The following is a 21121-nucleotide window of genomic DNA, read 5'->3' as shown; positions in this document are numbered from 1 at the left end:
TTTTCTTGAGATCACACATTCTTGAGTTAAAACTTAGATTTAGTGGGCGAATTGACCATAGTAACACTGCTGTTGAGGTATTATAGTTGTCCTTGGTGTGACTGGTCAACGTCCTTCCTTGAGCTGGATGGCAAATCGTATTAACACTGACATACAGATATTTCATTTTTAAATAGCTTGAGGTTTGCCCTTACATACTCATGTATTTTTTAAAAATTAGTTAAACCATAGTGGTCTTGTGAGTTACCCATGCTTGCTTTTAATAGTTTTGGATAAGTACAAATTTAGATATACAGAGTATATTTCCCAAATTCTTTATCCTTGCTCCCATTCACCTTTCCACTTCATGTGTCCCTGTTCTTCTGCCACAAGAGATCTTTTTTCTAAAAAATATTGAACATCAGCGTGTGATCTTAATAGGAACTGTCTCTTGGTTTTAATAACATTAATTTGCCAAAAAAGGAATTCTAGGCTGTTTATCAAATAATAGTAATATATTTTCATTTACTCATTTATGTGTGTATTTAATTTTGATTTTAAAACATGTTTTTGTTGTTGGGATTAGCATTTTGTATTTTTTTTTGATTCTCAAAATAGACTTAAGAAATTTTAATGAAATATATAAGTGCAGGTATCATCTAGTTTGTCTTTAGAGGACAAATTAAATGATTATTGTAAAAAATGTTGGTAAGGATATAGGGAAAAGTTAGTAGGTAAGTTCAGATTAAATTATTTCCATGTTTCTACACTTAGTATATACCAGTTCTGTATTATATCTTAATGAACCTTTTCTTCTAATTGTGAAATTTACTCCATTATCATAAACATACTTTGTGCTGTTAGATCATAGATTGCAAAAATTTGCTCCAGTTTTAAAACAAAAAAATTACTTTTATACTAGTACCTGCACACTTTCCTACTAGGAGCATTTGCTGGCACTGAAATTCATTACTGTGTGTATGTAGTCGTATTCTCCAGAGTAGAGGACAACTGCTATTTCTTGTGTTGTTGCTGAATTGAATCTCAAGCTTATTGTTTTTTTAATCTTAGACGTTGTGTACTAGGTCTAATTTAGTGACAGATTTGAGTTTTTTTGTGCCCAGTGACACTAAGATGACTCAATCTAGAGGCCTAGAATTCTGTGTAAGGTGCTAGGAATTAGTCTGCACTATACGTGATGTGTGGGAGTGAATGATCATTAGCTTCTTGTGACAGAACTAAGTTGGTGTGAATGCTGGGCCTTTTTTCCCCTCCTTTTCTTCCCCAAATGCAGTATTTTTAAGATCATCTGTATTACATAAAAATTCAGTAAATGGGCTAATTATTGTGGAAGTTAAGCAAATTTCCCCAGCTGAGTAAAGTTGTTAAGATAAGTAGTTTAATTACTGTATGGAAGTTTAGCAAATGCTTGTTTCCACCAGTCAATGCCAGGCCAGTAGACAAAAATGGCAGCTTAACTTGGGCAAGTTTGATAAATGCACTAGCATACTTCAGTCTAGTAATAAGGTTCTCATGCTCTCTCTCTCCTGTTTTTTCATTTCCAGTGTTCTATTTAGGTGAGTTTTTGAATTCTGATTTTTCATTTAAGTTCTTCCTTTCCACTTCATGAATAATTATTCCAAAGAGAATGTCTCATTGTCTTAGAAAATGTCAAGCTTAGGTGCCTCTTCAGATGCTCATTGAACACTTGTTTTACTCAAGCTCTTCATATATAAATGTTTATTTTTCCTTTTATTGTTGATGTTTTCCATTTGTTTCAAATAAGGCTTCTGGAGATGATGGCAGCATTATGTTGCAGTCTTTCATTTGCTGTGTGTTATGTAAAGCTTACCTTTTATTTTGCTAGACAAAAAGGAGACACATTTGTAAATATGTGATGGTTTATGTTTTTCTCATGACTTTATCTCCTCCATCCAGCTAGATATAAAGATAATGCTCATATGTAATATTTTCCTCCCTTTGTAGGGCCAACATTGCCTAGACAAAATTCACAACTACCTGCCCAAGTTCAAAATGGCCCATCCCAAGAAGAAATGGAAATTCAAAGAAGGTAAATTAATGAGCTATTATTTACACTTTTTCTTAGGAAGAGCAAATTGTGAAGCTACTAACGTTGAAAACAGATTCTGTCTTATTAGCTGCTTGAAAGTCAAGACTGCTAAATGACTTGATAATTCTTAGGCTGGACACAGTTATGAAAACATTTTCTAAATTTGAAAACATTGTCCTTAAACATTTAAAATATTTGAGGTTTAACAGTATATGAAGTATTTACACTTCATGTATTCTTATTTTTGTAATAGTTACATATAATGTAATATAATTATACTAACATATAAATTATAGTACATGATAGCAGTGTGTGGACTGTTAGCCTTCCACATGTCTCAGTTATTTAACTAGAAAGTTGACGTAGCTTTTGGTGGTTCACAAGGCATTGATCTTGATATTATCTTAGGGTTTAGTAGTAAAATATGCAGTTCTGTTTGTGATTAAATGCTGATTGAAGTGAGGTGCATATATTCATCATGCCAAAACAGAAATACATTTGAAGTTATGATAGAGCCTCATTTAGTTTTAGTTTTGTTTTGTTTTCCCTAAATTGACAGTCCAAATGATAAACCGGTTTGCAGCAGAATAGTTTTGACAGATGCATTACATAGCTAAAATTAAGCTCATCAAAGTGATTAATTTTTTTTTGAGAGGCTAAAGTTGCTTTTAATCATTAGCAGGTCACCCTTGTTTTGTTCTTTATGGTTCATAATCATTGTTTAGATGGGCCATTATAGCATATAAATTAATTTTCCCAGTTGAAGCATTGGCTCCATTTGCATTTCTCATATAAAAATGTCTTACTACATGCATCATGTTTGCCTGACAATTGGGAGAAGAGATTTCTTGTTATGATTTCATTATCTGCTTTGGAGTATATCTGCTAGGCTCACTATCATTAATTTTGTTTGTCCTACAGAGCCTACATACACATGAATTCTGTGAGATCATTCTAGAAATAGCCTCAAAGTTTGGTGAAAATCCATAAACTCTTCTAAATAATAGTATAATAGATATAAATAAAATTGTTTCTGTAGAAATAAGACAAGTTTAAAAGATATAATTTTGGTATTATGTTGATAGTTTTGAAGAAGAAAAACCAGAATAATTTGAAGTTAGAAATTACAAAAAATGATTGTCTTATATGCACACACACATAGAAAAATAATAATAAATAATGATCTTAGTAGTATTGATAGTAACCCAGTTGCAGATAACAGTAGGAACCAAGAGGCAGAAGCACACTGGATATTGTGGCAATATAAAATGGACAAGCAAGCCATTCTTCAGGTAGTTGCTGAAGGCCAGACCAATACGTAGTAGAAACACAAATGACCCGTATCTAGGGTTGCTTTTGATTAAAGGGTCACAAATGAGTAATTCAGTGCCCACAGGGCTATCGGAAGTGCTCAGCTTGCAGTTTTAGTTGGAATTGGATATTGAGTTTTCACTAATTGCTATTAAAACCTCCTATCTCATCTCGATTGTTTCTTCTATTAAAGTGCTAACACTAGCAGCCAGTACTTATCTGTATCTGGGGTTCTTTGTTCTAAAGAGTGTGGAATGGTTTATCTTAAATTTGGTTTGTTGTGTACGCTACTTGTTTTCTTGAAGACTTCAGTCATTTTGAAGATGAAACTCAAACTTCTAAAAGCAATTGTGATTTTTAAAAATTATTTTCTGGGGCTCGAGTTGTGCTGTAGCGGGTTAGGATGCCTGCATCACATATCAAAATTTGAGTCCCAGCAGATTATGGCCAGGTCATTGGTTCCCAGCCTGTCATCTGGGAGACCTGGATGGAATTGCTGATTCTCTGGCTTCTGTCTAGTCCAGCCCTGACTGTATCCCTACAATGACCTGGATGCCAAAGGCGAGAACTGATCTCCCGGTGGGCGGCAGGGGCTTAGGTGCTTCAGCCCTGTGTGCCACCTGCACCGGCATGTTAGCAGGGAGTTTCATCAAGAAGCATAGTAATCAGACTCCAGCCACACTCCAATAGGGAATGTAAGATGTCCCAGGAGGCACCCTAACAAACTTCACAACAATGCCTACCCCATCAAGTGAACTTTTTTTAGTACTTTATTACAACTGGATTAATTTTTCTTATACTTTTTTATATAGCAAAGAAAATGCTGAGGAGTACAAAGGAACACAAAGTGGTGATTAAAAAAAAATACTGCTGTATGATGATGCCTTTCCCATCATTCTGATTCTTAGAATTTATCACATTAAACCATTTTTACTTTTCTTGCTTTTAAAGACTTCATCCAGACTCCAAAGGAATATGTCTTTGTTTGTATTTCCCTGATTAATCAAGTAACAGTTGGTTCCTGTTAACTTGTTGCATGAAAAAAAGTATTAACCTTGCCAGTGAGTGGCTGGTTTAGTTCTTTCAATGTTTTAACCACTGTGGCCTACAGCTTCCCTGGTGTCACTTTTTTTTTTTTTTTTTTTAAGATTTATTTTATTTTTGTTTACTGGAAAGGCGGATATACAGAGAGGAGAGACAGAGAGGAAGATCTTCCGTCCAATGATTCACTCCCCAAGTGAGCCCAACGGTCGATGCTATGCCGCTACTGCGCCACCGCACCGGGCCCTCCCTGGTGTCTCTTAACTGTTCCGTTGGAACAGGGCAGTGGTGGTGCACTCTCCTGCTTTATAGATTCCTCCCATTTCAGCAAACCCATCACCTTTCTTTCACTTTCTTTCTTTTTTTTTTTTTTAAGATTTATTTATTTATTTATTTTTATCCCTAAGTCAGATATACAAAGAGAAGGAGAGACAGAGAGGAAGATCTTCCATCTGATGATTCACTCCCCAAGAGACCACAACAGCCGATGCAGCGCCAATCCAAAGCTAGGAGCCAGGAAATTCCTCCAGGTCTCCCACACCAGTGCAGGGTCTCAGGGCTTTGGGCCGTCCCTAACTGCTTTCCCAGGCCAAGCAGGGAGCTGGATGGGAAGGACTAGAACCGATGCCCATATGGGATCCCAACATGTTCAAGGCGAGGATATTTGCCACCACGCCACCACGCCACCACGCCAGGTCCCTTTCTTTCACTTTCAGGATTTATATATTTTCAGTCTCTGTAAAACAATCACTTAATCTTTGTAGGTGATTTTTTTTCTTCCACTTTCAAGAGTCTTAAGAGTTTTCACAAAGATGTGACTGACTTGGGCCCGGTGTGGTGGCCTAGTGGCTTAAGATCTTGCAGGATCCCATCTAATCTATACAAGCAGAGAGAAAGAAGCTCTAGCTCGTTCATTTTCCAAGTGGCCGCAGTGGCCAGAGCTGAGCTGACCCAGAGCCAGGAGCCTCTTCTAGGTCTCCCACATGATTGCAGGGTCCTAGGGCTTTGGAACATCCTCTTGTGTTCACCCAGACCTGAAGCAGGGAGCTAGATGAAATGGGGCAGCTGGGACATGGGATCCTGTTGCACGCAAGACGAGGATGTAGCCACTGAGTCATTGTGCCAGGTCCCAGTTGCTCCACTTTCCATCCAGTTCTGTGCGAATGGTCTGAGAAGGTAGTGAATGAGGGCTGAGGTCCCTGGCTCCTGGATCTGGACCAGCCCAGCTCTAGCCTTTGTGGCTATTTGGGGCATGAACCAGTGGATATAAAATGTCTGTCTCTAATCTCTCACTCTTTTCAAATAAAAGATAAAAGTATACCTTTAAAAAGTTTGGGTGCATTAAAATAATTATATAAAGTTACTTTCAGACTATGTATAAAATATAAAACTTTAATCAATTTCAGACTCTTTAGACTCGGTTCCGATCCCCAAATACCTCATTATGTGTGTTTATATTCTGAAATCTGAAACACTTCTGGGCCCAGCATTTCAAAATAGATTCTCAACTTGGGTGATGCAAACTAAGTCTGATTTTAAAATCTTCTAAGAACTCCATTCTAAAGAAATTTATGTAAACAATTGAAATTACTTTAAATTGATTTTAGTAACATTTAATGCTATACACTGAAATTATAAGAATAAGTACATCTTTTAAAAAAGAAAAAAGAAAGTTTTTGTGTGGAGTTTCGAAAAAATGTAATGTTTCATTTGGCAGGCGGTGAGACTAAAACATATCTTAAACTATGTATTTTAATTTCTCAACAGTAACCCTTGGCTAGTAGCTGGCTGTTGAAGTAAATATATAGCAGAATAGCTCAAGAATAGACAGATGACTTCTCAGCCTAGCTAGCTAAGAACACTTTTGTTAGTGTTGCTTGTTAGAAACATGAGGGTTGTAGAGGTGCTGCTTGGCCTTTAGCAGAAGCACCAGCCTGTTGTGTGGATTGCAGGTGTAACAGGCACAGCGGGAGGGGATGTGTGTGTATACCAGCTAAAAAGAGGGATTCAGGGCAAGTTTGCCCTGTTGGTCCCTTTCCCTTGCTCAGCTCCGGGGCACTGGCAGTCAGACCTGTAACTCCAGGCAAGAACCTCAAGATTCCTCCTCTTTGGGACTAGAGATATTGGTACTCGAGGTCCCTGCCAATGAAGTTGATTTACTTAGGAGCTTTTAATCAGCCTTTGTGTGCTATTTATTGGTATGAGTGACATGGACAACCAAGGAGCTTCTGGCCTTTGAGGATAGCTTCTGTAATGTGAAGCAAACAGTTGACATTTTATGCAAATTAAGGAGCAGAAAACCAGAAATACACTAAAGTAGCTTTTAGAGAACTAAGAAAATACTTTTAAAAAATTGTTTTGAGCTTCTGAGAACTATCAGAACCACTCAAGAAACACCCCTGAAAGACTTCCCCACATTGGGATCTCTAAGGTATCATCAAATGACTGTCCCCCATTCCTGGGCACTGATAATAAAGAGTGGCCTCCTCCCACTCTTCCCCTGCAGACACATAGGAAAATAAAGCTGAAATGTTTGTCCCACCCACCTTCCTCTGTACCTGATCCTCCCTACTCTAATCGGAGGCCCACATGGGCATGCATCCCTTTCAACTATGTAAACAATGCTAAAAATAAACTAACTTTAAAAATAAATTAAAAAATAAAAACTTGCTTTTAATATTTATTTTTCTTTTTATTTAGAGAGAGATCTTCCATCTACTAATTGCTCTCAAAATAGCCTCAAGAGCTCAGACTCAGGCAGACCAGAGCTAGGAGCCAGTATTTCCGTCTGGGTCTCCTGTGGTTGACAGGGCTCCAAGTATTTGCCACCCCCCACTGTTACCCCAGGCACATTAGCAGAAATCTGGCTTGGAAGCAGAGCGTCCAGGATAGTAATCTGCACTGTAACACTGGATGCAGGAGTTGCAACTGGCAGTGTAACTGACTGCACCATAGCATTGGCCTCAAGATTTAATCTGTGAAGTAAAATGGGTGGTGATTAAAAAAGTGATTTAGTGACTAAGAATATTTTGTTAAAGATTCATTTATTTTTGTTGGGAAGTCAGATATACAGAGAGGAGGAAGGACAGAAAGGATGATCTTCTGTCTGATCCGCTGATTCATTCCCCAAGTGGCTGCAAAGTCTGAAGCTGAGCTGATCTGAAGCCAGGAGCTTCCTCTGGGTCTCCCATGCTGGTGCAGGGTCTCAAAGCTTTGGGCCGTCCTCGACTTCCTTCCCAGGCCACAAGCAGGGAGCTGGATGAGAAGCAGGGCTGCTGGAATTAGATCCGACACCCATATGGGATCCCAGTGCTTACAAGGCAAGGACTTTAACCGCTGAGCTGCCACGCTGGACCCCAAGAATGTGTTTTTAAGAATAGCGTTAGTACAAAACAACATTCACAAAATAAGATTTTGCTGTGACCTTAGTTATAAGGAAATTGCTGTGACATTAGTTATAAGACAGAGATGTTATATGAAAAATAACAATGTAAGGTCATATTAGGAGGTCTGACATACACGTCACATAAAATGGGAGCAAAATGAACTGACACTGTAAACTAAGATAGTTTGATGGAACCCAGTGAACTTGCTCTTCTAGGTTGGGGCCTGCTACGTTTTCTGTAAAGGACCAGAAAGGAGCTATTTTAGGCTTTGTGGGCTATAATGTGTCTATGGCATTTGCTCTGCTCTCCTTCTGTAGCTTGCAATAAATAATTCATATATGAATGGCAAATAAAGAGGATGTCAGAAGCAAGGGGACAGGGAAGCTGCAGATTGTCCAAAGAAACTCAGTTTTTCCAACCAAAACTTCTTTTGCATAAATTTCTGTGAAGCTGTTTGAAAAGACGTTTGTTAAAATGAGAGTGAACTATGAATTATGAAACCCTGGAGAATCACCTCTGTGGATATGCAGCACCTATTGATTTGTGCTGGGCTAGGCTGCAACACCCATCAGTTTGCAAGAGAGATGAAACTAATGGCAGAAGTGACCAGGCAGTTGCATCCACTGGTATGTGCATTGGCTGGTGCAGGTGATGGACCGAACCTGACCCTGTACTAGCTGGCATACACAGGAGTCAAATCTGAGGTACCTCAGGTGAGGTTCTTAGGGGACTCCCCAACTAGACCACTGGACTCAAACCCCAACCACAGGGAACATCACTGCATATGTGGTCTGATCATGGAGTGCATGCATCGGGACTGTCCTCCTCAGTTGCTGATGCCTGTGCAGTGGACAGTATGTCTAGATATACACAGAGGACATGACAGCCAGCTCATGAAGTACCTTCTCAGAAGTAAAAACAATAGGTTAGACCACTCTCCTGGCCAAGCTTTGCAACATGTTCCTGGGCCTGTGAATGTACTGAGGTGGACTTGATCAGCCAATATGCCTTGGACAGATTTTCTTAATACTGGTGCCTCAGGGTTGCCAATGTCTCAGAACTGTCAAAACTATACTCAATCTTAGCCAAAAGGCCAGGAAGCAATAGAACTATCAAAACTACTCAAGTTAACACCCTTGGAGCACATTCCCATAACGGGGTCTCTAAGGTGCCATTAGATAACTGCCCTCCACCCCCAGGTGCTGATGTAGTTTGACAGCAAGGAATGGCCAGCCCCTTTCCTATTTTCCTGCTACGGACATGGGGGTCCGGGAGTGGACTGAAACTTTTGTTCCACCTGCCTTCCTTTATAACTTAAGACCCTCCCCAGCATTATCAGAAACCCATAGGAGTGTGCATCCTTCTCAACTATATAAACAGTATTAAAGAGAAAGAGAGATACAACCAATGACTCCCAGTATGACTTAAGGTGGAACCAGACTCAGGGAGCAGTACTTCCAATTGGAGCCAGTGGGTCTGGGATGAAGAAATCCACCATTAGTGTGCTTGGTGATAGCAGGAAGGTTTGCAGTTCCAGTGGGGAGCTTGGGCCAAATAGGAGAAGCTTAACAGACCAAGAGTTGTATAATAAAGAAATTGTTCTAGAAAGTGAATGTTACAAGCAGTAAGCAATAGAACTGAATATGAATGTATGTACAGTGGTGTTGTGATTTTATTGAGAGAATGGAAAAGCAAAGATCTAGGGGATTTAGAGGATAGGCATTACATCATTGATGTAGTCAGAAGTTAGTAATTAACATCTAAATCTGGAAAAGAATGAAACAATTGCTGTAACAACGAGACTGTTGAAAAATTAAATATCATGAGAATGGGAGATATGGTGAGGATTGGTGAGAGGATTACCATTTTCTTAAATGCCTTATAATATCACTTGACATACGTATAATTTTAATCCATGAAGTTTAGTTGATAGATGTTTATACTTTAAATATTAAATCTTACTATCCTTTACCTTGACTATAGTAACATAGTGATAGCTTAGTTTTCCTGTATATGTCATTTATTAAATCACTCTTTTGTTCCTGTTCACATTATTACTATTTGGCTTCCTTGGCTATGAAGGAAAAATATATTCTAAGCAATATGAGTCAGTCCTGTATTAGTTCAACATAGAGTTTCATTTAGTTAACATCTATAAATAGTTTACAAATCACCACTGCTACCTGAAAGCTATAAAAAGGGGAGTAGTAATCCCAGTGGAGCCCAGGGACTGAAGCAATGAGAGTGTACAGACCTTCAGGTTGCCTTCAGAGGCACGATGGACCAAAAGTCGACCGCCTCCTTTTGTAAGTATTCACTCCAGAGCTTTGTGTGATACCAAGACAGTCAAATAGCATGCATTTTTCACTTGTTATTTTCTTGAAATCCTTTCAATTTACAATCCATGTTAATATCTGGGTAATTTTATTTTCTGACAGATGTCTGTAATAGCAATGTTACTGTTATCAACTCAGAATAATTTCTTAGTTTCCTCTCTTCCTTCAACTATATCAAGAGTATAATTTTTATTTACCTAGCATTGCAAGGCCAGATGAAAGATATTTTGAAATTTTGTTATTTGTGTTTTACTTGCTTCATAAGTCTTTGAATTATATATATATTTGAATAAATATATATGAATATATATTCATATATATATGTTAGATATACAGAGAGGAAGAGAAACAGAAAGATCTTCTGTCCGATGATTCATTCCCCAAGTGGCCACAACAGCTGGAACTGAGCCAATCTAAAGCCAGGAGCCAGGAGCCTCTTCCGGGTCTCCCACACAGGTGCAGGGTCCCACAGCTTCGGGCCGTGCCCGACTGCCTTCCCAGGCCACAAGCAGGGAATGGAAAGCGGTGCTGCCAGGATTAGAACCGGCACCCATATGGGATCCTGGCTCTTGCAAGGCAAAGACTTTAACTGCTGGGCTACTGTGTCAGGCCCATATTTATGTATGTTTGAGAGAGAGAAATAAGTGTTTTGGGGCCTGGCATGGTGGCCTAGCGCCTGGAGTCCTCACCTTGAGAGTGCCGGGATCCCATATGGGCGCTGGTCTGATCCCGGCAGCTCCACTTCCCATCCAGCTCCCTGCTTGTGGCCTGGGAAGTCGGTTGAGGATGGCCCAGTGCTTTGGGATCCTGCACCCATGTGGGAGACCTGGGGGAGATTCCTGGCCCCTGGCTCCAGTTTGGCACAGCACCGGCCGTTGCAGTCACTTGGGGAGTAAGTCATCAGACGGAAGATCTATCTTCCTCTTTGTCTCTCCTCCCCTCTGTATGTCTGACCTTGTAATAAAAATAAAATCTTTAAAAAAAAAAAAAAGAAATGTGTTTTGGTGATAGAAATGCCTGCTTTAGTGACTTTGATAGCACTGATTTGTAGTATAATTGCTTCTAAAAGAAGTCTTTATCACTTTCAGAAACATTCAATTTATTGTAGATTGCATATCCTAACTAAAAATGTTACAATAGTCTGTCAAAAGTTTTCCATGGTTGAAAACTATAACACTGGTAGTTCAGAAAAATATTCAGTTTCTGTTTGTGACCGAAGAAGACAGTCCATTGTAGACAAAACCCTTTTCAGCAGGAGGAGCCACATGTTTTTCCACTAGGCAGATTTGCAGTGATAATTCTGAGAAATGTGAAGTATGTGTGTTTAGGAATTTCCCTAGAAGATGCACAAATGTCTTGTTTTAGACACGAAAACATGAAAGTCTGCTTTAAAAAACGTCCGTATTAGGGGAATCGTTTCTGTGGCTGATGATTTGTAAGCTAGAGGTTTTCTTGATATGCTTTTTTGTGAGATAATGTTTCGATGGGCATGATTTCAGTGAATAGGCTAAAAATCAACCCAAGATGCTCAACACTTTCCTTTGTAACCAAAAATCTTGCCAACGAATAAACTGCCTCTTTAAGCTATCATATGAATGAACTTGAAAATATTGTCTGGTGTGTTCTTTTTCATGTATCAGTGGGCCCTATCTTTTATAGACGAAAAACCCTAGAAAACTTAACCTTCCTAGGTCACTACACCCTGCTGTCAACACCATTCAGTGATTATTCCGGTGTCATCTCACCCCTTACTTGTTCCTCCTGTCTCTGAGTTTAACTTTGTGTTGTTGATTGTTGTTAAAGGTTTTGTGTTGCTTTTGACTTGGGGGTAGGAAAACTAAGAACAAGAATAATAAAAAATTAATGTAGCATAGAATGCTGTGTGGCTCATCTGTGAGCAGTATGTGTGTTATCCTTGTAATAATGAAAACCCTGAATGTTGATCCCAGCAGAAATCACTTTTCTCTCATGACCGTATTGGGAAGAGCTTGTTTGTGGTGACGGAATTGTGAGCCGTCTCTCACAGAGTAGTTATCTAAGTTAAAACGTTGCTTGATTATTAGAATAAGAAAAAAAAAGTTAAAACAGAAGAAACAGCTTGAAAGTAGGAAATAGGGATGTATAGTTGCAGCAATGAGCTGGTTTCTCTTGCAGGTTTTTGAAATATGTACTTGTATTTGATACCAATAAAAAGGTGACATCCAAATGTGAAAAGACTTAAAAACTTGGATGTTTTCATTGATTTTCTTGGTGTAGCTGGGTGCTTTAATTCCTTTCTTTCCCTCAGCTTCTGTATTCAGATATATTCTAATTAGAGTTGTAGGGATGTATCATTTGCCCTTTGGGCTCAACGTACTGCGTACAGAGTTGTGTTAAACATAACCATTAGGTTTTTTTTTAAAGATTTATTTTATTTTTTTGTTGGAAAGGCGGATATACAGAGAGGAGAGACAGAGAGGAAGATCATCTGTCCGATGATTCACTCTCTGAGCGCAACGGCCAATGCTATGCCGATCCAAAGCCAGGAACCTCTTCCAGGTCTCCCACACAGGTGCAGGGTCCCAAAGCTTTGGGCCATCCTCGACTGCTTTCCCGGGCCACAGGCAGGGAGCTGGAAGGGAAGTGGGGCCGCCAGGATTAGAACCGGTGCCCATATGGGATCCCGGGTGTGCAAGGCGAGGACCTTAACCATTGAGCCATTGCGCTGGGCCCATAACCATTAGTTTTTGACACATGTTGTATATTTAAAATTTAATATTGGCCACGGCTGAGTTTATTCATTTGATGCAGGATATTAGAAGGGGGAGGAAGGTTTAGAGGTGACTTTTCTCTAATTTACTATTAACCTTCTTCTAAATATATCAGATTTCTTGCCACCATCTGTGCCGTCATCACATTATCATTCAAGAACATGGACAGTTAGTGTTTCAGGACTGCATCCTGAAGATCTGGTCTTGTTAGTTATGGTCTGTGTCTGTAATGGCTGCTGGGCGAAGTGATTCTGGCTGCTTCTGCTGTTTCCGGAGGAGGGCAGTGTGTTTCTGAGCAGGGAGAAGGATTGACTTACTTGTCAGGAGGACTTAAGAGATGGGAAAGGATTATCTTGCCTAATTGTCACCACAGTGCTATACTGAATACAGATGTGAAAGGAAGAGACCATTGTTAGAAAGGTAGAGTTAATTGATACATTCTTGCCAAGATAATACAGAACTATCCCTGCCACCAGTATGGGAAACCTAGATGAAGCTTCTGCCTGGCCCAGCAGTGGCTGCTGGAGCCATCTGGGAAGTGAACCAGCAGGTAGAAGATCACTTTTTGTCTTTTCCTCTTTCTCTGTAAAACTGACTTTCAGTTAAGTAGATTAAAAAAAAATCTTGTGGCATCTCAGTCTTTCTGCTTTGCAAGTCTGTATGTTCATACTGACCATCCTTTTCAGCATTCTTTCTACACATATTTCATAGCATTGTGTGGAAGATTCAGTGACATAATACATAGACTCATCTAAAAACACCTGGGACATAACCAGCAGGTGAGAGCTGTGCTGATAATTAGTCATTGGAAATTTCAAATTGTATCTTTTGAAATGCCTTAAAAAAAAAAAAAAAAAAGAACTGGACGGGCCCAGCACGGTGGCTCAGTGGTTAAGGTCCTTGCCTTGCACACCCGGGATCCCATATGGGCGCAGGTTCTATCCCAGCAGCCCCGCTTCCCTTCCAGCTCCCTGCCTGTGGCCCGGGAAAGCAGTCAAGGACGGCCCAAAGCTTTGGGACCCTGCACCCGCGTGGGAGACCCGGAAGAGGCTCCTGGCTTCGGATCGGCATAGCATTGGCCGTTGCGCTCACTTGGGGAGTGAATCATCGGACGGAAGATCTTCCTCTCTGTCTCTCCTCTCTATATATCCGCCTTTCCAATAAAAAAATAATAAAAATAAATCTTTAAAAAAAAACCTGGTTGAGAGAGAACTCAGAGATTAAGATACATGTATGCTGCTGTGTTTATAGTAATATTAGAGTAATTCAAGTTCTCCCATAGGAGATTATGTAAACTGCGGGCAGCTCATCAAGGTGGATTTACCCGCTCATGGAAATAAAGATCCCAGTGTGCCTTAGGAAACTGTCACAGCACATTAAGGGGAAGAAAAAGCGAGATTTGAGTAGTAAAGGAATATGACTCCATTCTATTTGTCTGTTAAAGTTTATGTGTGTTTTTTAACATGAGGAAAGATCTGGAACAGGTGTGGGGAAGTCTCCAGCCTCAAGGCCATGTAAGGCAACCATAGGTGGGAATTTGAAATTCAGCAAGTCTACAGAAGGCAAATTTTTAAGCTAATAATTGTGTGTGGCCCATGAATAATGTCCATTCCAATGACCCTTGGCAGAAAAATGGTTCCCATATATAGTCTAGGTTTATGTATATCTGGAGTCCAAAGAAGATTGATTGAAACTGTGTGTGTGGAAATCCATGCATTATTTTTTCATAAGTCCTTCACAGCAAAGTAAAGTTTTTACTTAAAAGTTTATTTTTCTTACTTGTGTCTTTTCATTTAGCATTTTGTTTCTTGAGCCATTGCTGTAGCCCAAAACTATATGTTCTGAAATTATAGCATATTACTTATATGATTAAAATCAATGGTACATTTTAGGAATTAGGGAACACTTTGTTGGGTTTTTTCATTAAATGGTTAATAACTTGGTTATTCAAGTGTTGTGTCATTTGAAAGTCACTTATGTCACATTTTATTCATAAAAAGTACAAGTGAAACTAGGCACTGCTTGGCATAATGTGCTGAAGCATTCATCCAGCATGATGCTAATTAGAGAAATTATTTTCCTTTGTGCAAAGCTAAGTCATCTCTGTGTGAGGTAGCCTTCCCTCGTGGGGCAGGAGAGAAGTTGATTGCATGTTCTATGCTGCTTTCGCTTGAATCAGAAATGAAGTTCACTGAGACTTATTGTGAGAAGAAAGGCTTTTTAATGATGGGCAGCCATTGATGTGGTTTCTTACTTAATTCCAGGCAACTACAGGAGCAGCAAAGACAGAAGGAGCTGGAACGGGAAAGGCTGGAGAGAGAAAGAATGGAGCGGGAAAGGTTGGAGAGAGAGAGGTTAGAAAGAGAAAGGCTAGAGCGAGAGCGACTGGAGCAAGAGCAACTGGAGAGAGAGAGACAAGAACGGGAACGGCAGGAGCGGCTAGAGCGGGAGAGGCTGGAGCGCCTGGAGCGGGAGCGGCAGGAGCAGCTGGAGCGGCAGGAGCAGCTGGAGTGGGAGCGGGAGCGTGAGCGCAGAGTCTCCAGTGCTGGTAAGGAGTGCCTCGCTCTCCTGGGTGCGGGTGGCAGTGTAGAATATTCCACACTTGAGATAGTACTTGGACATTAAACCGTATGTTCCAAGTTGGGAAACGTGTGCAGCACTGACTGCTGTAGCGTTTCTTTTTATTTCTCTCTGTATTGCCTTTATTGCTTAGAGAGTTAAAGAAAACTCTTAGAAGTTTTTATTCTGCATTCTGGTTTTCTAATTCCCTGCAAGTGGGCGATAAAGTGTGTTTTTATGTGGAATTTTTATGTTGGATGAACTTGGAATATATTTCCCTCATGAAATTGTTTAAATTATCTTAAATAGCAAATGTAGTAGTAAAGTGTCATTCAGCAAGAAATTTGCCTCATTGTGATCTGCAGTTTTTGGAGGGGGAATTGAAACGGCAAATCAAAAAATACTTTCTTCAAAAATTAGCAGTTTACATTTTCCAGTATTTTGGAAATTACTAAATTTTATGGAATTTTTAGAAAAGCATTAAGATTAAGATATGTCTGAAATGTTGGTATTTTAACATTCACTAAAATTAAGATTAATCAGGATTTAAGTGTTATTTCTTTTGACGTATATCAAATGTCTCAATGTACATTGATTAAATATTGATAGGTTGGTTGATTGTTTAAGTTAATGGATTTGTTTTTTTATTGCTTGGTTACTTTCTAGAGTTATGACTGAATAAAACTTTTCCACAAATAAGCATTGCATAGATTACTTACCTTTTGGAGTAAACATTTGGCCAGTTTTGCTATTTATTACATTTATTACTGTTTCTGTTCATGATCCTATTTATATAATCTTAATGTCCCCTTAGTGGACTAAATAATAATTAAAACAATTACTATTCTCTTGTAGAGTACAAATTAATTTAATTTATAAATACACTTATTAGAAAAGCATATTTCATTCTTCTGGATCTCAAGATGTATTTACAAGTTAAAGTTCAATTTTCTTGGGTAAAAATAAGTTGTGTGCCTAATAAGAATGTGCCTAATTCTCTGGTACTAACTGTAGTCTACATTTATGCATTTTGTCTGAATGCTGGTTTTGTGGCTTCACTAGCTCCCTTTTTCTCTCTCCCTTTTTATCCTGTCTCTTGCTGCTGCTTTCCACCTCTGTCCAGCTCCATCTCCAGACAGCTCCCTGTATAACGCTCCACTTCCTGAGTATTCCAGTTGCCAGCCTCCTTCAGCACCTCCTCCATCATATGCTAAAGTCATCTCAGCTCCAGTGTCAGAGGCCACTCCTGATTATGCTGTAGTGACTGCTTTGCCACCTACTTCCACACCCCCTACACCACCACTGCGACACTCAGCGACACGTTTTGCAACATCTTTAGGTTCAGCCTTCCACCCTGTTCTTCCCCATTATGCTACAGTTCCTCGTCCTATGAACAAAAACTCTCGACCTTCTTCTCCTGTGAACACACCCTCTTCTCAGCCTCCAGCTACGAAGCCCTGTGCCTGGTCTACTTCCAATTTTTCGCCCCTCCCTCCATCTCCTCCAATAATGATTAGCAGCCCCCCAGGCAAAGCTACTGGTCCAAGGCCTGTCCTCCCTGTTTGTGTCTCTTCTCCTGTGCCCCAAATGCCTCCGTCACCGACAGCTCCCAACGGGCTGCTTGATTCTGTAACATACCCAGTGTCTCCACCGCCTACCTCAGGGCCAGCAGCTCCACCGCCGCCGCCGCCACCGCCACCGCCTCCACTGCCTTCCCTCGCATCACTCTCACACTGTGGATCTCAAGCTTCTCCTCCAAGCACCCCTATTGCCTCAACTCCCTCATCCAAGCCTAGTGTTCTCCCTTCTCCCTCTGCAGCTGCCCCTGCCTCTGTTGAGACTCCTCTAAACTCTGTGCTGGGAGACTCCTCTGCTTCTGAGCCAGGCTTGCAGACAGCCTCTCAGCCGGCCGAGACTCCAGCCCAACAGGGTAAGGCTTTCTTATTGCCACTAACAGCTCCTCACTTGAAGTGTTACATGGCAACAGCCTTTCAGTGCCTTAGAAGGAGGGGTAGGGTGTTTCAGTTGTGAAACATCGAAATGCCAGCGTGCCATGTTTTGGTTTTTATTTAGAAAGTTGAAGTGGAAAGAATTTTTCATTCTGTTGGATTATTGCACTTGGAGTTTTAATGTAGGGAGTATTCAAACTGAGCTAGTGTTTAGCATCTTCAGTATTATGAAAGTTGTTTTCTAGCATTCGTTGCTGGTCTATTTGTTTGCAGTTTGAGTGGAGGGCTCCACATTGATCCAAGTTGTCTTGAATTTTGGGAGGAGCTTAGAGACCATCTACTTATTTCCCAGCTGTAGTTATTGGAGTGATCTTCTGAAGTGTCCTCCAGAATGGTTCTGATGTGGAACTCTATTGTACTGGGGACTTTGCTATGTTGAGTGGCTTCCTACCTTGGGTTTTCAGGATGAATCTACCCTAACTAAGCCCTGGGTTGAATCCTAAATTTACAGGAGAAGCAGAAAGGATGCCAAACTTGGCATGTTCCCTAAAGGTTCCCACAGTCCAGGATTACGGGAAGTGGTCTGAAGACACAACCGAAAGAGCTCATCCTCTATATATGCCCTGCCCATTTACCCCCCAACACACACACCTAGCTGTAATGGTAACAGAAGCAGGAGGTTGTCAAGTGAGAGGATCTGGTTTAATAAGTAATTAAGATGCTTAACAGCCTATTTTATTTTAATTTTTTTTAATTTGTGTATTTCAAAGAGTTAAAGGGAGAGTCAGATCTTCAATCTACTGGTTCACTCCCCAGATGGCCACAGTAGCTCAGACTGGGTCAGTCTGAAGCCAGGTCTCCCATGTGAGTACCGGGCCATCTTCCACTACCTTCACAGGCATGTTAACTGGGAGCTGGATGGGCTGTGAACCTTACAGGTGAGGTTTCACCCTAACCAGCTATGCCATTATCCTAGCCCCTGGAAATGTCTTTTGTCATCCTATAAGCTAGAACAGCTGTACTTCAAACTCTAGGTTATTCAGTTAGTTATGTTGAGAGGTTTCCTTTGTACTAGTAAGCTCCTTTACTCCATTGATTATCTGTCTTGGCTAGATACTGGATCTAAATGCCAGGAGTACTTTTTTTTTTTTAAGATACTGAAACCTGGGACCACCCCTGTTTTATGTTTTTATTTCAGCCCCTTTGTACTTCAAATAACCAAATGTCTAAATAATAGTAGGATTTATTGACTCAGCTTTTAGGATTCACACTGATGATTTGGTGTCTGCCTTCCCAAATGATACCAGCTACCACTGCATTATTAGTATACCAAGGTTTTTGTGTTTTTGGTTTTTTTTTCCAGTGCTGCGTAACCTCTCTTTTAAAGTTTATCAGCATTTACTTTATTTACTGAATCTTCAAGGAGGAAAACTGTAGATTATCTGTTGCATAGTGTTATTACTAAAATCTTAATAAACTAAGTAGATTTATACATTTGGTCTTATATTTTCATCTTTTTAAAACTAATCTAGATTTTAATCATGTGATAGATTGTAGTAAAGGTTTGAGTCAGTGTAATGTAGCATAAATCTACCTACCTTTCCAAATAAAATATCATTAATTTGGTTCTCTTATTGATGGCCTTATTTAACATTTCTTTCTATCAGGCATTGTCTTGGGACCACCTGCACCTCCTCCACCTCCCCCTCTCCCATCAGGCCCTGTCCAGACAGCACTCCCTCCACCCCCAGGGCCTCCACCACCCCCTCCACTGCCATCCTCTGGGCCTCCACCACCACCTCCCCCTCCTCCTCTTCCTAATCAAGTGCCCCCTCCTCCACCACCTCCTCCTGCCCCTCCCCTCCCTGCATCTGGATTTTTTTCGGGATCCATATCAGAGGACAATCGCCCTTTAACTGGACTTGCAGCTGCAATTGCTGGAGCGAAACTTAGGAAAGTGTCACGGGTAAATACATTACAGATTACTGTGTTTTTATGTATTGTTTCAACATACTCAAAAGACTGCATTTATTGAACTCTATGTTGTTATCTTACTTGGTTTAAAGAATGGGAATAATTTTTTAGAGAAAAATTACAAGAGTGGTATAAAGAATAGTTTGAATAACTGAGTAACATTTTATCAATATTTGCCTTCTATTTCTTCTGTTGCAGTCACTTTTTGTCCATGTGATTTGAAAATCAGAGACATCATGTGCTTGTTTTGTTTTCCTGAATACGTCAATGTGAATTTTTTAGAACGAGAGCATTCAAAAAGCTCGTAGAAGCTGAACATCGCTTCTCGGCCTTTTGGTTAAGGTCAAGTGTAGAAAGTGGAATTAAAACCTTGTTTTAGTTCAAAGAAATTTTGATACCATGCCTGATTTCTTCACACTTTCCATGATTTTTTTTTTCTAAGATTTATTTATTGGAAAGTCAGATTCACAGAGAGAAAGAGAAACAAAGATCTCCCATCCACTGCTTTCCTCCCCAAATGGCTGCAATGGCCAGAGCTGAGCTGATCAGGAGCCAAGAGCTTCCTCTAGGTCTCCCACGTGGGTGCAGGATCTCAAGGCTTTGGGACATCCTCCTCAGCTGCTTTCCCAGGCCGCAAGCAGAGAGCTGGATGGGAAGTGGAGCTGCTGGAATACAAACCGGTGCTTATATGGGATCCTGGTCGTGCGAAGTGAGGACTTTGGTCGCTAGGTTACTACTTCCATGAATAAAATCTTTCCAATGTAATCACAGTATAATTATAAAAATCTAAAGGTTTAATAACTGAAATATTATAGTCTACAAATACATTTCAAATTTGACTGTGCAGCAATGTCTTTTGTGGTCATTATTTTCCTAAGTCTTAAGATCCTATGTTGTGTATAGTTGTAATATCTCTTTAATTTACTATAATTGAATAATTCTTCAGTTTTTTTTGTTTGTTTTGTTTTTCTATTGTGATATTTTTGAAGATAGCTGTTTTTTATAATCTTTGAGTTTTTCCTTCAAGGTTAGATTCAGGTTATACATTTTTTTCAGTGGGACTACACCACAGTTAAGTTGTTCTTCTCAGCATATTACATTGGGAGACCTGTGATGCTGTTTTGTCCCATTACTAGTGATACTGACTTCAGCAAAAATGTCCATATACTGTAAGGTCAGGGCTGTTCACTCTTTTGGGTCCTAAGGTTTAGTTATTTGAAGTTAACATTGAAGATGCTTCTGTTTTGAATGTAATATTAATAAAATATGGTCATCTAACCACAGCATTTGTTATGTGTGCGATTCTCATTAAGGTGGAGGATTCCTCCTTCCCCAGTGGAGGGAGTCCCATTGGTGTGAACTCGGCAGCATCCAAAACAGATACAGGTCGTGGAAATGGACCTCTTCCCTTAGGGGGTAGTGGTTTAATGGAAGAAATGAGTGCCCTGCTGGCCAGGAGGTAAGAAATTTCATTGCAATAAAAATGTACAAAATTGAGGGGACTTTTGTAAGTTTATCCCAGATACCTAGACGCAGTTCTTCCCTGTTGGAGAAGGAGGAGTTTGTATGATATAATTTTTTAAATCTGACTTGCTTTTTTTCTAGGAGAAGAATTGCTGAAAAGGGATCAACAATAGAAACAGAACCAAAAGAGGACAAAAGTGTAAGTGAATAAAGAACACATTTTAAAATGTGACATTCTAGGACTGTTCATTCTAGAAATTGGGAATTGTGTCAAAGGCCACCTAATATGAACTTTGTAAAT

The 21121-nt window shown here is 39.9% G+C and overlaps 1 protein-coding gene across 1 annotated transcript in view; it reads left to right on the top strand.

Annotated features, from left to right (window-relative positions):
- The window catches only part of LOC121167464 (protein enabled homolog), a gene marked incomplete at its 5' end in the record, with an annotated part of 68400 nt that overhangs the window by 32180 nt on the left and 15099 nt on the right, over positions 1-21121 (top strand). Inside the window, 6 exons of the mRNA XM_040996882.1 lie at positions 1966-2050; positions 15139-15422; positions 17253-17363; positions 19050-19348; positions 20670-20815; positions 20962-21019. Of these exons, the coding sequence (XP_040852816.1) occupies positions 1966-2050; positions 15139-15422; positions 17253-17363; positions 19050-19348; positions 20670-20815; positions 20962-21019 (983 nt within the window). The remainder of the gene's footprint in view (positions 1-1965; positions 2051-15138; positions 15423-17252; positions 17364-19049; positions 19349-20669; positions 20816-20961; positions 21020-21121) is intronic.

Source organism: Ochotona curzoniae, unplaced genomic scaffold (genome assembly GCF_017591425.1).
Source record: "Ochotona curzoniae isolate NIBS_2020 unplaced genomic scaffold, NIBS_Ocur_1.0 patch371, whole genome shotgun sequence".
Lineage (NCBI taxonomy): Eukaryota > Metazoa > Chordata > Mammalia > Lagomorpha > Ochotonidae > Ochotona > Ochotona curzoniae.
This window is presented reverse-complemented; position numbering and strand designations above follow the sequence as displayed.